Here is a 15849-nt window from a genome sequence, read left to right as displayed (position 1 = left end):
AAAAAAGAAAGAGAGACAGAGACAGACAGGTGTGTGTGTGGGTGCATGTTAGAAATATGTCTACGAAATGCATGGTCAACTATCGTATTTTGTGGAGAATATTAGCCTGTATTGGCCGTTTTACGAGATGTTCTAAAGCATGGAGTGTCGTTCAAGGGAAGATATTCGAGACAATGACAAGGCTGTTCCTTTCCCTTTCCAGAATTTGCAATTGTTAACAAATAAGGTCCACACTTATTGGATCTTCCCAGTGCAGCGGCTGGGGATGTATTGTAAGGGCAAAAAAGGCCAAACGGAGAGGACATTGCAGGCAAAGGTGGGGCATGAGAAGAGCATCGATAGGTCGACCGGTCTTCGGCTGTGGTATGTTCCTGGCCGGCGCATATGCATCCTGCAATGCGTTGTTCCTGTTGACGGGAAATTACCAGGACCTCAGACATATTTTCTGCATGCACGAAGAGAGCACAAACAAGCGAACGAACGAAGACTATGTATGAAGGGTTTGTGTGATATTAGTATAGCATAGTATCACATGTGGTATTGATACATGTTCTTGAAGTTTTATACGTTGTTTCGTCACACAACGAGGCTGTACATATACAGCGCATCAGAAAATATGGATCTGCAGGTCTCTGCTCTTAAGTTTGTAGTATGTAGACGAGACTTAGTACATTCCTGAGTTAGTCAGTCTTCCCTTTCCCATATTGGAAACGGGCCGAGTCTGTTGGCAAGCACGCTCACAATGGTGGACAATGGCGCTTCCCAGCAGTCGTACCACTTTTGCATCTTTCGAAAGACTGCGGCGACTGGAAAGTCATTATGTGCATATTGCTTGAACTGATAGGTCAGATTTTCTTCCCCCCACTGAGCTGCCGCTATTGCAGCCGCTCTTCCACTATCTGCTCGAAAGTCGACGTCTTGGAATCTTTCGAGGGTAGCGTTCCGTGCGTCGGTGTCGACTTTTAGTTTGTGGTCTTTGGTAAAATCAGCCTCAGTAGCTCCTTCGATTTTCCACGATAGCTGTAGTAGGTTCTTTGTCATATCATTCACGTGCGGTTGTGTCTGACCGGGTACCTTCTCTAACCATGTCGAAAAGCGACTAAATACTGGAATATCTTCAGCAAAGAGTTCTCGATATAAGACTAGTTGATCCCGTGCAGCTTCTGCAGTTGTAATATCTTGAAAGTTATATCTCCCCAGTAACTCCCTAAGTTTCGTAGGATCGGATATATAGTATTCTTGCATGAGTTTGAGAGCTTGGGATAACTGATCTTCTGCAAGACGCAGTTTCCGTACCATATAACTCAACGACGAGGAGAAATGGTCATTGGCGATGATTTTGGGATAAGCTAGGTCCGATGGGTCCCCCGTCGGGCAATTCTGGTCCCTGATAATCTTCAACTTATCAATCTGGTGACCGATGGCCAGGAAAGCTTTAAAATTCAATTTGAAGTAGTCCTTCAGATCCGGCCTCAGTGGTATCTCTACCTCGACGGCCGTGACCACCGGAACATGACTGAATTGAAGAACCAGGGCGGCCTGTAAATATACCCAGAGCCCGACGCAACCCGAGAAACGTAACGGTCTCATCGTTTCTTATTGTCGTCGTCGCCCCGGGGGCGTTTCGAAGAGAAACGACACTTTTGTATACTTGTATTTGCAATCGAAACTAACTAGGTTCGCGGTTTATAGAATTTTAGTTCGAAGCTGTGTTGCGTGTGGTATGAAAGTGGAGACCTGGTTACTGGATGCCTTCAAATGCAAGGGCTGTATGTACATGTCCTTCTGCATTCGCCACGAGGCTCGCTGGATAGGAATTGCTTATCTTCACTCCATTGTTTTTTTTTGTTTTTGCCTTCTACAACATCTTATTTTTTATTTTTCCATTTTCATTTTCACTTTTATTTTTCTTGATTCTTCGATGTCTGGTTGCAAGATCCGTCTTTCGGCTTCTTCATTTGCGGCCAATTATTTGTGGTTTTGAGAGAAATAGGCAGCGCCCTTCCCATGGTTTGGTCCCAAAGATGCGTCCAACCCCGTCCGAGGTCAACCCACGTCCTTCAAAGCCCTGCAAGAACGAAATAAAGAAAGTGGGAAAAAAAACGTCGTCTGGTGTTTTGACTGACTGACTGTCGCATGTTCTCTTTCGAGAAAGACTGAGCGAAATTAATTCTGCATGCATGCCCCGGCGCATTAGCTATTGAACTCTAAGCCAAGCTATAATGTAAGTACAATGTATCGCCGGCACAGGCACCGCACGCGTTACGTCGGCGAATATAATGATTTCCTCATTTTTCGGTTATGTGCGACTGACACTTTTAAACCGTTCCTCACAGCCTGATAACGGAAGATAAGTGCTAGCGTGGGGAATTATCATGCGGCAAGAGAAATGGTGCAATATCAAAAAAAGGACCACCATGATCAAACATCGAGATAGTAGTATCATGTCGGTCAAGAAAAAAAATAATTGAAATGCCGATTGTCGTTTTCGTTTTCGTTTTTCCTGTGGGATTTCGTGGGGTGTCTTCGGACGGTTCCTGATTCGAATTCGGTTTCTCGTTCCTGGCGTCGGCTTCGTTCGGGTTACGTTACGTACCCAGGGACGTATCAGATATGGGACCGTTCTTACCGTTCTTACCATTCTCACCATTCTTACGTTGGAATCCGCCCACGATACGGGCTTGGACACCTGCCTATCTGGTCTCGTCCATGCGAGATAGACGGACCGTGGATGCCTTCGCTTAAAAACTCTGAAAAGTCTATTAACGTTTAGGTAAAAAACCCTTTTTAATGATTTCTTTCCCTCTTCGGTAATTAGTATAAGTTTCCTTTTGATCACAACGTGATTGGAAAACCGCGTCCAATACGCTACACGATGAACATTAACACCCCAAAAGGCGTAGAAGCCAGAAGCGTAAGCGTGCACGTGTGTGTCAGGCTGAAATGCTTTAGTCATTAGTTTCCGTCGATACCCATATTCTGATATGATCTAGATGGATGCATGTTAAGGACGTCTGGAGTACAGTACAACTCTTCGCTTCAATCAACCGAAATCTTTAACCCAGTGGATATTATCCAAACTTTCACTTAAGAAACGTGCTCAGAAGCCTATCACGGTATGGCCGTGCCTGTGCACATCTCTTGGGGTCATCTCTAAAAGCTTAGAAACTTTGTTCAACTAGTCTCTTTGCATATTAACACGTAGTCTGTATCATCCTGGGAAAGAGCTTCGTATCCACCCCGGGGAGAGAGCACAGACTGGGGATGTGGGTCCCTGGGGGGTTCAAGGTCATCGTCCCTCATGCTCATCTATTCTCAAATTTGCCGGGATGACGATGGAATTGGAGTTCAGGAAAATAAAATGTCGCGAATCCTATTCCGGCAAGAGGAAATGCTACTTGTCTCTATTCTTACACCATCAGACAATATGCGCGCCTTGTTTAATGCTTGCTCAACAGAGCAGGGCATCGATGTCATCTACAGATCAATATGGTCAATATGAATATCAAGATGTAGACGACAATTCGATTCGCTTAGATGCCCTTCGCTGCATCGATACATTCGACGCATGTAACGTAAACATCAGACAGCCGAGAAAGAAAATAGAAATCCATGCATTTGCCCGCCCATCATCATCTCTTAATTCGATTTCTAAAAATAATTAATTTTAAACTTCCACGCCTTCAATTTCTGGTAATTTTAAACAAAACGACATCATTGGAAAGCTATTCCGAAATGCGTCCGCTCCAAGTTGTACTAATATAGGCAATATTAAACTTATATGATTAGCGTGGCTATGCTGGAACCATAACTACTCCATTACGACTGCTACCTCTTCCCGTGTCATTCCATAGTATGTAGTCTATCCGTGTATAGAGTAGTATATACGTACTAACCAAACGGCATATGATTTTCGCTGATTAGTCTGTCTGAAGCAGTACCTTGGCTGTTAATCTTGTCTTTGTCCGAAAGGTTCCAAGTTTTTTTTTTTTTGCTTTCTTCCTGTTTCTGGATAGAACATGTCAAGAAGCAAAGTTAACATGGGGACCCGGTCTCGTAGACGGACATTGCATTATATTTCCTCAGGCTTCTGGGGTGAACTCGCAAGGGCTAAACCTGACCGATATTGCGAAAAACAATATATCATGTCAGGGTTGTGCGTTGTAGACGTGACTTTTTTCCTTGGTACCTTGCGTAGGTAGACAGACATACGAGATGTCGAATGCATGTTTAAGTATGGTCAAGCGCAAGACCGTATTCCTGCTAGTTTGGGTCCCAATGGTTGAATTTCTAACATGTGTATCGAAAGTGATCCCATGACGGTCTTTCTTTCTTTCTTCTTCCTTTCTTCCTTTTTTTATTTTTTATTTTTTTATTTTATTTTTTTTTTGAATGCATGTAGGTAAGTACTAAGTAAGTACCATGTATGTGCGTAGGTGAGTACAAGATCTGCTCGAATTTCCAAAATCGACGGACGGACGCTAGCTTCCTTTCCGGACAGCCGATTCCTTCCTTCCATATCGCATGCAGTAATGGTCAGGGCTAGGCGGTCGACGCCTACTAAGTGTGCCACGACTCAGTGTAAAACAATCGTAGCTTTTTTGCGACGAAGTTAACTTGTCAAATCTGCCAATAATGAGACATTCTAATCAAACTACCGCTACTTTATCTTCACCTTAAGCGAAAAGATTATTATTTCGAAATCCTTAACTCAACTTAACTTAACTGATCATGACTAGACCGTCCCTCGTGTTACGGTCCGCCTTGAGTCGCAGCCATTGCCTCCGTTTTGGCACAGACTTTTGCGCCATGGAAAAATGTCATAGCGAAAACATGCATATAACTTCTTTTTTGAAATATGCGCGTGTGTGTCTAGCATGGTGTCTGGTGTCTGTGGGTGTGTGGAGAAACATTCCAAGCTGAGGTGAACAACAGCGAGATGAACAAGCCAATCGCCAAAACTCCAGTCACATTATTATTATTTATCCACAAAGTCCACGAGCGACGCAACAAAGCACATCAGACTTCATCCGTGCGTCGATGGTGCATCTACATAGGATGTAAGTACGTAGCTGGTCTAGTTGGTCTAGCTGGCATGTGGGTTGTGGATCCACATATTCAAACTGTACTTTCTGACGGTGTCTACATAGTACACATACCAGCGAATCGGGCGCTTGGGTATCATCTTTCTAACCTTGCCGTCTTTGCATTATTCTTGTTTCATATCCAACCACAACCTCTCTTGAAAAGTATAAGTCGATCCAACCGCTGGAACTTTCTTTCAACCTAACTCGCCAACTCGGGTGTGATCTCACGAACTTCTTCGATCACGGAGATATAAAAGTTTGATAAGTCATAGCTTAACTTTTCTTGGTCGGTGTTTTATGCTTACTCTCTCTCAGAGATATGCAGGTCTGTAGCACAGATGCATGCCTTGACGTTCACAATTGCCAACACCAACTTTTTTTTTTATTTGCTTTACGATTTTGTCAAATGCAGTTTAGTCTGACTCTGTAGCCTCAAAGAGTGCTGGCAAGAAACCCTAAAGAGCCATAAGGGAAACCTCCCGGAAGCCACCTTGGGGCCCGCAATCCATCACATTCGAAATTTGATATGATCGACGTTCCACACGTATACCTATGAGTTACCCACTTCCCGGTGGCCAAAAAAGAAGGGTCCTTTCACATCTTCAATTGGGGCATATCATCCATGTCTCATATATCGTATTAGCAAAGTCAATAGTGGAGATATCTAGACTGTGAACTTCAATGCTAACCACTTAGTCAAAAACTGAAAAACCAAAAAAAAAAAAAAAAAAAGAATACGCAGAGCTAGAGCTTCATCTCATCTCGTCGACAAGATTAAGTGGAAATTTCCCGCAGGAAAGACACCAACTATAGAACGCGAATTGCGTGACCTTCATCCGCATTCCCCGGTCTAGCGTCGTAGGCGGTTTCTCGCCGTGACTTTTTTTCCTTTCCCCAGAAAATCTCTGACCAAACCCCAGTCGACCCATCGACGGCCGGCCAAGCGGCATTTAATCTTGGTAGAAGGGAAAAGAATAATATCCATAGAGGGTTGCTTTCCGAGACGCAATTACGGAGTAAACCCCAGAAAAGTAGAAAAGGGCTTGGTTCGAGTTTCTTTTTGGGGAATTAAACCTTCGTGATAGATTCTGGCTAAACTCGAGCGAATGGTAACGATTACATATTGCACTAAGCCTTTTCATCGTAAAAAAGACTAATCCGCGGCTTTTGTTCGCCTTTGTGGAGAAAAAAAAGTGGTTTCTAAGGAACGGCAATGCGGCACTTTGGATTTTGGTGATCTCTTCAAATTATCACGAGAGAGAGAAGGCAAAAAAACCACGGGTTTTCGTACACAAGCACTTCAATCCCAAAAAGCCAATATCGTGAACCCATGCTCTTTTTTTTTGTCTATCAAACTCTGCTCGAGCTCCCAGAATCCATGCACAGTACCTGCATAAACGATGTCTCAAGAAGAGAGGAAACGCCCGGCCGCTTCGCAACAACAAAAAAATTTGGATTTTTTTTCTTTACTTGCTAGTTAATTCGTTGGCTAAATTCCTGCAGCATTGCCAAAGAAGACAGGAAATTCATGCATGCTACGTATTGTAAACGTTTAATCCTCCCTCTGTTCTGGTATCTGTTCATGCAAAGTCCTAGCTAGTGGTTAAGCCGTCTCTGGGATCGAGCTCAAGCTTACCTAGTTAGCCTATGTAGCTAGCTCTAACGAGAATCCTGAATCCTTAGTGTTGGAACCGGCTTCTTCGTAGACGGACCCAAATCCCGCATTTTCCAAAATAAATCCCTCGTGACATGATACTTGCCCCTCCACCTTGTTCGTTTGAGATTCTGATATTTTTCCTGTCGACGAACATGGTTTCCTCGTCCCAGGATATGCAAAGAGAGAACTGACCACCTCGTTTTCTTTTTTCTTTCATTCATTCTCGTCAAAAAACAAAAAGGAAGACGTTGGTTAGTTTCCCTTGTTGCATGAACTGGGGACACCGGGAACCATTCACCTGGTAGATATCCAGATTTTGAGTTTCCTACATGGGGAGGGGTTAATACTCTCGTTTTCTGTTTGTGGGGATTATATCATGCATTACACTTGGGGTTTCGGCTGGATTGGATATAATCTGGGGTTTACTAGTTTTGCTTGATGAATTGAAACGGCTTTTGTCACGGGATATTTTCCGCCGCGATACATGTGAGGCATTGCTTCGACCATGTGTATTTTGGATATTTTAAACAAGAAAAAAACAGTGAGGGTTTAAACGGTCCAAACCGGCTTTTTGGGAATATTCCAAAGAGCGGCTTTTTTTTCTCTCTCTGTTTCGTTTTCTTTTGCCTCTCTACTTTGTAACTGACTCTAAGCCGGGTTTCGTTTCTTTTATTTCGGAATCTGATGTCCCGAACATCCTGCAAACATTCCGAAGAATTGGAAGAAATGGCGAGGATTTCACGTGCTTTTTTCGAAGCTGGTTTGTGATAACATAATCCGAACCAATAGATCAAATTCTTTTTTTTTTGTGAACTTGAATCTCGGAATCACCGGTATGGATCAGACTGGATCAGACGCGGGGTAATGCTAAAGCTAGATGGGTGGCGTTCAATTTACCTAGTATTCACCTGCTGCAAAGACAAGGACATGCCAGTATCGTTAACCTGATTTATTGCTTTTACTATGTACATATTGCCTTCAGTCACGGATCCGAAAAAGGTGACATTTTGCTTAGTTAGTATGGTAGCTGGCGTGTCTGTATTGTCAAGGTTGACTCGAAACAGTCCCTCTTCTCATGCCTTTTCCTTGCTTGCCTGATCTGTGTAAATGCGGGCAGGGAAATCTATTCTTTTGATGGATTGGAAATCCTGTTCGCAATTAATTCTTGCGGACGCTTTTTTTTTTACCTCGCTTTATTGATATATACTAGTATACTCCCGGGTACCCACGTTATGGCTCCGACGTATGAGCCTGATGTGTAACAGTTTTGGGAACATTCTCCGAGTCTTATTCATACACAGTACCTCGGGCCTGTTTCCCAGGTTCAGGTGTTCAAAGGGTGCTGGTACGCATGGTTTAGAATTATTAACCAAGTTTTCGATAATTTGCGATCTCTTTCTAATTGATCAAGACTTTCATGGGTTCGGATTTTTTTTCTTGGTAAAAGCAAGAGAGAAAAAAACTTCATCTACTTCCATATATGTCTCAAGTTTTATAGGGCTTGTAAACCCCCCCCCTCGAACCCCCCTCCCCATGTACGTGAGGTATAATTGTTTGTTGCAATAATATAATCAACTGAAATTGGAGTGGTTTCAGTGATGTTGTATGGAAACTTCTATGGATAGCCTAATTATAGTTAATTCGATAAAAACTATTTGAAGATTTATTCATTCATTGATCCATTCTTTCCTATTTTGAAAAAGGTCTCGCCGATTTCATTACTAGGTTAACAGATTTCTAATTTTGGGGAGTTTCATGCTTGATGTTAGATGATAAATAGTATAATTCTCGTATTTTCGGGCGGTGTCCCGGTGTATAATAGCTGGTGAAATACAAGTCGGCATGAATCTAGTCTTAGGGGTTCTAGTATACTCTGGTATATCCTGACGGGTTTCGCTCCCGGATATACTAGTGATGAACTTCGTAGATATTAATATTCCGTAATTATTATGAAAGAATTCGGAGAATTGAAGCAGTGGATCCATGGATGCTAACCAATTGATTACACATCGGTGGATGTCTTTTTGGGAAGTTAACTATTTATCGATATCTATGAGAAGGAGCTGAGGATGGAAGTCTTGCCGTGTAGTTATGATTTAGATATACTGGTAGTATCGGAAGTAATAAAGTTGTATAGGCGTATACGGTTATATTATAAAGTTTCTTATGATTGAAAATCGGTCTCCGAATGTATTAGGATCCAAAGAACATATATATTATATTTCCTTGAATTGCATGTTGCAGTTCGCTCCTAGACGTATACGCATAACTGATATACACCCTATATAAGACCGTCTGATTTGATCGAAAAGCACTGAAAGTAGAGCTTCGAGACCACGATTACATATACCAATAACAGATAAAACTGGCTTTTTGTGTGAAATTGGCTATCAACTATGATATTTTGTATTTGTCGCACTCGAAGCCCTCGAATTGCGACCACCTTTGTTGCATTTTGAACTTCGAGCTCGACGTATAACGTTATATGTTTACCCGAGCTTGATGATCCAAACCTTTAAACGAAGCTGTCGAGTCGATGGCCGGTGTATCCGTTAATATTCCTTTACAACCCCTCATGACGAGATGGTATTCAAACCTAGGTAATCGATGCATTGATTACCAGTCTATTACCACTCTTTTTCCGACGCTTCTAGGGATATAATATTCGTAACACTTTGCAGCCCTCGGCCCTCGATGCATCTACACGTCTGCATGGCCGAGGATGTATATCAAATTTTCATTCTTTTATTATCTTACACTTCACATGTTGTAAGATACCATTGAGAGAATAAGCGGAATCAAATATTTAAATCGATCTTTATGATGGTTTTAGTCGAAGCTGATCCCTAGCTAGCATCGCACTCAGATGGTGGTGGACATGCATCTCTAAATCACAAATGCATATCGACAAGCGGTAAGGCGGTTGGTTCCTACATTATATCACCACTTGCCTGCTGCTATCCTTTGAACAACACGGGCTGGCTAGATAGGGAATATATCATTCTTGTAATTTGTAATCCTCTTCCTCATTCTGTCGACAGTGCTTTACGACAATGTTTGAGCTACGAGATAAAAAGCTCTCGATGAGAGGAGGAATGTTTTTGTTTCTTTGCGAAGTCTAGTTTGAGACAAGGAGGAATGATAAATGTCATTGCTTCGACCGTATACAACAGCCGTTAGAATCTTCTATAAAAACACTCAAGAAAGAATGAAAGATATAAGTAGTTAAGGATACATGAATAAAGAAGCCCCATCTACACACCCCCGCTTCAATATCTATCCCTCTTGTATAAGAAAATGATCCTAGACTTGCGCCTTTCCCTTTCTTTCTATTCCAAATCCCTCAAATCTAACCATCGACCGACAATACCTATTCTACTCCTCTCCAACCTTCTCCAACTTGCCCAATTCTCTTCTTTCTCCAACCTCTCCAACGATCCTAATTCTATCAATCCTAACCTTCTCCGCATCTCCCTCTGCATCCTCCACGAACAAGTTCAACGAAAACACACTCTGGAACTTCACAAATCTAGTGTTGATTGCTACTGTTCCATCCTTCCAGTCCTCTTCCTTCAACTCAATCTCCTGAGTAGCAACCATACTCTCCGCATCATCGAAACCGACAATATTAGGTCGATTGACGAATAACCTGATCTTTGACGGTCGTCTTGGCAATTCCGTATCCTCCTCGTCTTCATCTTCAACCGGTGGTGGACGGGATGTAATCTGTATTTGATAAATCTTGACCGTCGATGAAAAAGGGATGAATAGCGTTAACTGTTCATCCGTATCACTTTCCACCCAATCTGCTTTTTGATCATCTCCGCTACCCTTCCCTTTTCCTTTACCACCACTGCTGCCGACTCCGGTACTCGGCTCGCTACCTTCGAATAATACCCTGACTCCACCGATTTCTTGATTATAATTCATACAATCAAGATTCTTTAGTTCGATCTCCGAGTTTATAACTTCGTATGGTTTGGGAACGTCGGCTCCCTTCCAGAATCCCGAACCTGATGAAGAAGCGATTGCGCCGCCGGATGCGGCTAGGAGGTCCTTTACGGCGGATTGTAGGGCGGGGAGGTTTGCACCTTTGATGCGGTTTGTTTCGGTGCCGGATTTGATCATTATGAAGGTTGGCATGCTTTATATGTTGAAAAATAGACATAGATGTTAGCTTAGTAAATCTTTTTAATTTGTAGGTATATTGTAGATATTTAGGGAAGTGGGGATGGAAAGGGAGAGAAAGACATACGCAGTAACATTATATGTCTGAGCAATACTCTTTTGCTGATCGACGTCGACTTTTGTAAACACCATTTTCCCGGGATCGGTGAGACGTTCGGCGAGTGCTGCATAGGCTGGAGCGACAGCTTTGCAGGGACCGCACCAGGTTGCGTGGACTAATTTTTAAGCATTTCCCCCCTATTAGCTCCTTTTGCTCTGATAGCTATCGTTTACTCTGTTATAAGCTGTAGGGAAGAGGTAGGGAGGGTATTACAATCAATCACAACGATGGTGTTACTCTTTATCAGCGCTTCAAGCTGATTAGGAGAGTTTATAACAACCGTTTTCGACATTTTGTTTTATTAATCTTTTGGAGGGGTAAAGGCGGGGGGTATGGAATGTTCTGCGGGGTAGCTGAAGCTCTGTTCTTTGCGAATAAGGTTTTCTTTCGGTACTGGACGGGATGGAGACGTTGTAAAGACCGGATACAGCTTGTTATGATGTAACCCCTGTAGATGGCGGTTGTAGATGGATGATGGTGATGATGATGGGGGACGGGGTGGTAGTGATGATGGTGGTTGGGTTGGATTACGTGCGTGGTTTGGGAAGTGGAGTTGGGTGGACGCGGCTTGCTGGTTGGATTGTCGAACCGTTGACCCGCGACTTTCGGTTCGATTCGATTCGGTCAGCCAACGCAACCGCCCAGAATAACTTAAATCATAACCTCGCAACTTCGGACTGTATGCCGCCGGTATATTTAGACCTTTCTCCCTTGGGGAATGAATACGGTAGACTGCTACTATTTCACGTCCCGTTGGCTCTCGTTCAATAACTTCTACTGAACGGAGAAAACCAACTAAATCATTTAAATTAACATCAGTGATACCAACATGAAATCTGTTCAAACGGCGGGGGGAAACTAGCACTAGTCTTTTGTCTATCGGGACCTAGAACCAACTGAAGGATTAGAAAATAGTGAGGGAGACGGAAAGGAAAAGATGGAGGAACACCGTAAATTATAAAGAAGTATAGGTACCATCATATATGTATGTACAATTTTATGAAAAAGAAAGGAAGGAGAATGCCTGCTAACAGTGCTACACCCACAGCATACACTACGCACGTACATGCATGCATACCAACAGAAGTCAAAGGAAACAGAGGAAAAGCTGGATAACAGGAGTCAAGTCAGTATATGGTAGACGGGTGGAAAGATAGACTGACTAGACAGCCTTAATGCATGCGGGGTAGCAGGAGGAGGGGGAGGGTAGTAAATGCACCGCTGAATGACAGTATCCACGAGTAAACATGAATGCCCGCAAAAAGCCATCATATCGAAAGAACAGGAACCAAAAAACAGAAATGAACAACGAACATAATAATCTCCAAAAAATGCATACCGCTTTTTGCTGACCTCTTCAAGAAACTTTAAAAAAAAAACGGGGAAAAAAGGGAGGGAAAAGGAGACGAAGATGAGTAAAAAGTCCTGAACTGTTTCAAAATCCAGACTCCACCAAGCGGCCCATCCTGAACCACATATGCTATCAAAGAAAAACCCGATAGAAAGTAAAATAAACCAAAAATAAAATAAAAGCCGTAAAGACATTTTTCTTTTTCCTACCATTCATCCGTAATATATTCTTCGTAAAATATTTCTTCAGATGTAATATTCTTTCATCATCTTTGCCTTCCAAACACTGCACTGGCGCTCAAGCTCGCAAAAGCGTCCGGAGAGTGTCTTCCATTCTGCAGACCTCGGAAATCAACGGACTCCTGTGTCATATGCCCTCTCTTGAAAGTGTCCTGTACAATTGTTGGACTGGGAACAACGCTAGGACCGTTCATCTTCGCAGCGAACGGGTTGTTGCTCCCTGAGTTCTGGAATACTGGAGTCGATACACTTCTTTGCTGGATTGGAAGGCCTGTAACGTTTTGTTGCACCGTTGAAGGGGCCGGGGCGAGCTGTGGGTAGTTGTACAATTGGAGGATTGTGGATTTGTCTGCTCGTCCTGTGAGCTGCGGCATGAGTGGTTGAGCTGCTGGGGCTAGACCACTATGTTGCTGCTGGAGCGGCTGAAGAGGGAACTGCTGTTGTTGCTGCTGCTGGAGGAAGGCTTGATTCGGGTCTTGGAACGGAGACTGTGGAGAGGGCTGAAATATGACTGGAAGAGCACCGTTTGTATGTGTTTGCTGGAGGGGTGGCGTGAATGTCTGTTGGAATGGCTGCTGCTGCTGCTGCTGGGACATGTACGGGTTTGTCTGCACACCTGCGAAGAACGGATTGGTGGCACTGATCGGACTCTGCTGGGATACTGACGAGCCGGTGAAATGCGATGTGGCATATTGGGGCTGGGGTGGTGGGGGTACATCTCCCCAAGGAGAAGCTAGAGGGGTGGCTAGCTGCTGCTGCTGGAGCATAGCTTGCTGGTAAGGATTCTGGACGCTTTGTGCCCATTGGCCATTTCCGTTCATGAAGACCTGGGGTTGCTGCTGCGGGGCTGGTTGTTGGATCTGCTGCTGAACTGGTTGCTGCTGCTGGTATCCGGTGGTCTGGGGCTGAAGGAATGGGTTGTACGCTGCGGCAGGATTGAGTCCATTTTGAACACCGTTTTGCAGTATTCCATTTTGCCCATTTGCGAACAGCTGTTGAGGTTGAGGAGCATGAATTTGCAATTGTGCTTGCTGTTGAGCTTGCTGTTGAGCTTGAGCTTGCGCCTGTGCTTGAGCTTGCGCCTGCTGCTGAAAAAGTAGCTGTTGTTGTTGTGCCTGCTGTTGTGCCTGCTGTTGTGCCTGCTGTTGAGCTTGCTGTTGAGCTTGCTGCTGAGCCTGCTGCTGAGCCTCCGCTTGATCTAAAGCATCAAATGGGTTTCCTCCTGAGGCCTGAGTCTCCTTGATGCCACCGAGCATTAAACCACTTCTCTGTTTCCGGATTACCGGCTTATCCTTGGGGGGCGGTATGGGAGACGTAGTCCCACCACCCATGCTGATTAAAACCTCGACGGCCCGTTCCATGTTTCCCTTGGTGTGTTTCAGCACCTGAGCATTTTGTTTCTCGTCACCGAATCCCATATCTCGTAACTTTGACACTTTGGCTTCGTACTCGGGCGGTATCGATACCGAGCCTGATCCATTCATTCCTAGTATTTTATTCCCTTTTGATTCGAATGGAGATGATGACCGTGGGTTTCCGTCTCTCGATCGAGGGGCCGATGGGGAAGGGTCACGTTTTACGACACCTGAGGAAGGGGTAAGGAGTCTTCCGGAGTCTTGCTGCTGTTGTCGGTCTCTTCTGAATTTGCCATGTTCGTACTTATCTCGGATGTATCGTTCCATGATCGATTCGGAGTCTTCTAGGTCGACCGGGGCGGGGTGTTTGAGGGGATCTGGGTTCCATGTGGCATTGGAAGTGACGTTTCCGGTACGTTTCATGAGCTGGAAGACATGGGAGGCTCTGGTTAGCATTTGTATGGACTTTCGACGTAGATCTTTCTTCATTTTCTTTCTCAATAGCTTAGAGAGGAATAACTGAGTTCTAAATTGTATGTATGAATAGGATAAAGCGGAAGAGGGGGGGTGCATACATCGACTTGGTCGTTGGTCCAGGTGTCTAGACTTATAGACTTGACTTTGGAGATATGTGTTCCTAATTTACGGTGGATGGCGGCGCAGCGCAGGCATAGGAAGATTCCCAACTGTTATAACGGTAATATAACGGGGTCGTTAGTATGTTTTATTTTGCGATTCCAACCGTCTATCTATGGGGACTGGGAGAGATCCAACGAAGTGGCCAAGGGACGAGGGACATACACTCCAACTTGCCCATCCTATTTTGATTACAACAGCTGTTAGTACCAGGTAGGCATTTAGAAGGAGGACCGGGGTAATAAACTTACCTGGATTGCGGGCGCGACAGTCGGCGCATTGGTTGTTCCCGGGAACTTTCGCGATCAGGTCGTGCAGCTGTTTTTCGTTCCGCTGCTGCTGACGTTTGGAAGACATGGCGACAATCAATTATATCTTTTTCCCTTTTGCTTTGTAGTAAGAAAAACAAGCTGAAGACTACTAGTAGTTTAATTTAAAAGGAGGATGAGTGATTAATGGTAGTTGGTTGGTTAAGGAGTGACCCGGAAGAGGAAGTGAAATGAAGTGAAGATGAAAGAATGACCGAAGAGGGAGTATTATGAAGACTAAGAGAAGCAAGAAAGAAGGGAAGAAGAAGAGGAAGAAGATGGTGATGGTGATGATGATGAGGATGAGAGAAGGGTAGAAGTGAAGATGGAGTGAAGATGATTGATGAAGAGGTGGAGATGATTGGATTGGACTGGATTCTTTGGGTGTGTGTTCTCCTGTTCGCATGCAGAAAAGTACCGCAATGGGATTGATATCAATATCAGTCTGACAGGCTCAGGGCCACCCCGGGAATTTCAAATTGCAATGCGCCGCAAAAATAGAAATTTTGAAGTCTGATTACCTCAGAATGTCTATCTATACTTATTCCAGTACTCTAAGTGAAGTTTGTCGTGAATTCGTGGTTACAGTATATATTCAGAAGAAGTCATGTTACCAGAAAATACATGCATGCAAGTACTTGGGTAATATATAATTTCAGGGGAATCTTCAGCCTATGCATATGATCGATTACAGCAATTCAGCCTCTTCTTATTGAACTTGGATATCAAATATAAATTAAATTCTGTCAAAGAAATGTCAAAAACGTTTGAACGGGAAGGAAGGGAAGGTATCCCCGGTCTGGACCAGGTCAAATCGGGCCAAGGAAAAGGGAGATTGCCATTGCCATTGGAATTGACCCATCTGATAAGATCCCCTCATTTTATCCTTATCTAATACATTAAACATTTGTAGATTTAGATAATTTAT

General features: G+C 43.8%; 3 protein-coding genes across 3 annotated transcripts; all 3 read right to left on the bottom strand.

Moving 5' to 3' along the window:
- Nucleotides 1–684: 684 nt before the first annotated feature.
- On the bottom strand, nucleotides 685–1590 carry AOL_s00076g214 (uncharacterized protein; the record flags this gene model as incomplete). The annotated part of the gene is made up of 1 exon (XM_011122767.1): nucleotides 685–1590. One exon carries the CDS (start codon nucleotides 1588–1590, stop codon nucleotides 685–687), a length of 906 nt encoding a protein of 301 aa, XP_011121069.1.
- Nucleotides 1591–10119: 8529 nt separating this feature from the next.
- Nucleotides 10120–11324, bottom strand: AOL_s00076g213 (uncharacterized protein; the record flags this gene model as incomplete). The annotated part of the gene is made up of 3 exons (XM_011122766.1): nucleotides 10120–10888; nucleotides 11000–11147; nucleotides 11246–11324. The coding sequence occupies 3 exons, from the start codon at nucleotides 11322–11324 to the stop codon at nucleotides 10120–10122; spliced, it is 996 nt and encodes a 331-aa protein (XP_011121068.1).
- Nucleotides 11325–12648: 1324 nt separating this feature from the next.
- Nucleotides 12649–14970, bottom strand: AOL_s00076g212 (uncharacterized protein; the record flags this gene model as incomplete). The annotated part of the gene is made up of 4 exons (XM_011122765.1): nucleotides 12649–14403; nucleotides 14553–14663; nucleotides 14779–14795; nucleotides 14865–14970. The coding sequence occupies 4 exons, from the start codon at nucleotides 14968–14970 to the stop codon at nucleotides 12649–12651; spliced, it is 1989 nt and encodes a 662-aa protein (XP_011121067.1).
- Nucleotides 14971–15849: the final 879 nt, after the last annotated feature.

Source organism: Orbilia oligospora (genome assembly GCF_000225545.1).
Source record: "Orbilia oligospora ATCC 24927 unplaced genomic scaffold scaffold00076, whole genome shotgun sequence".
NCBI classification, from domain to species: Eukaryota; Fungi; Ascomycota; class Orbiliomycetes; order Orbiliales; family Orbiliaceae; genus Orbilia; species Orbilia oligospora.
Note: the sequence above shows the minus strand (reverse complement) of the source record. Positions and strands in the feature narration are given on the sequence as shown.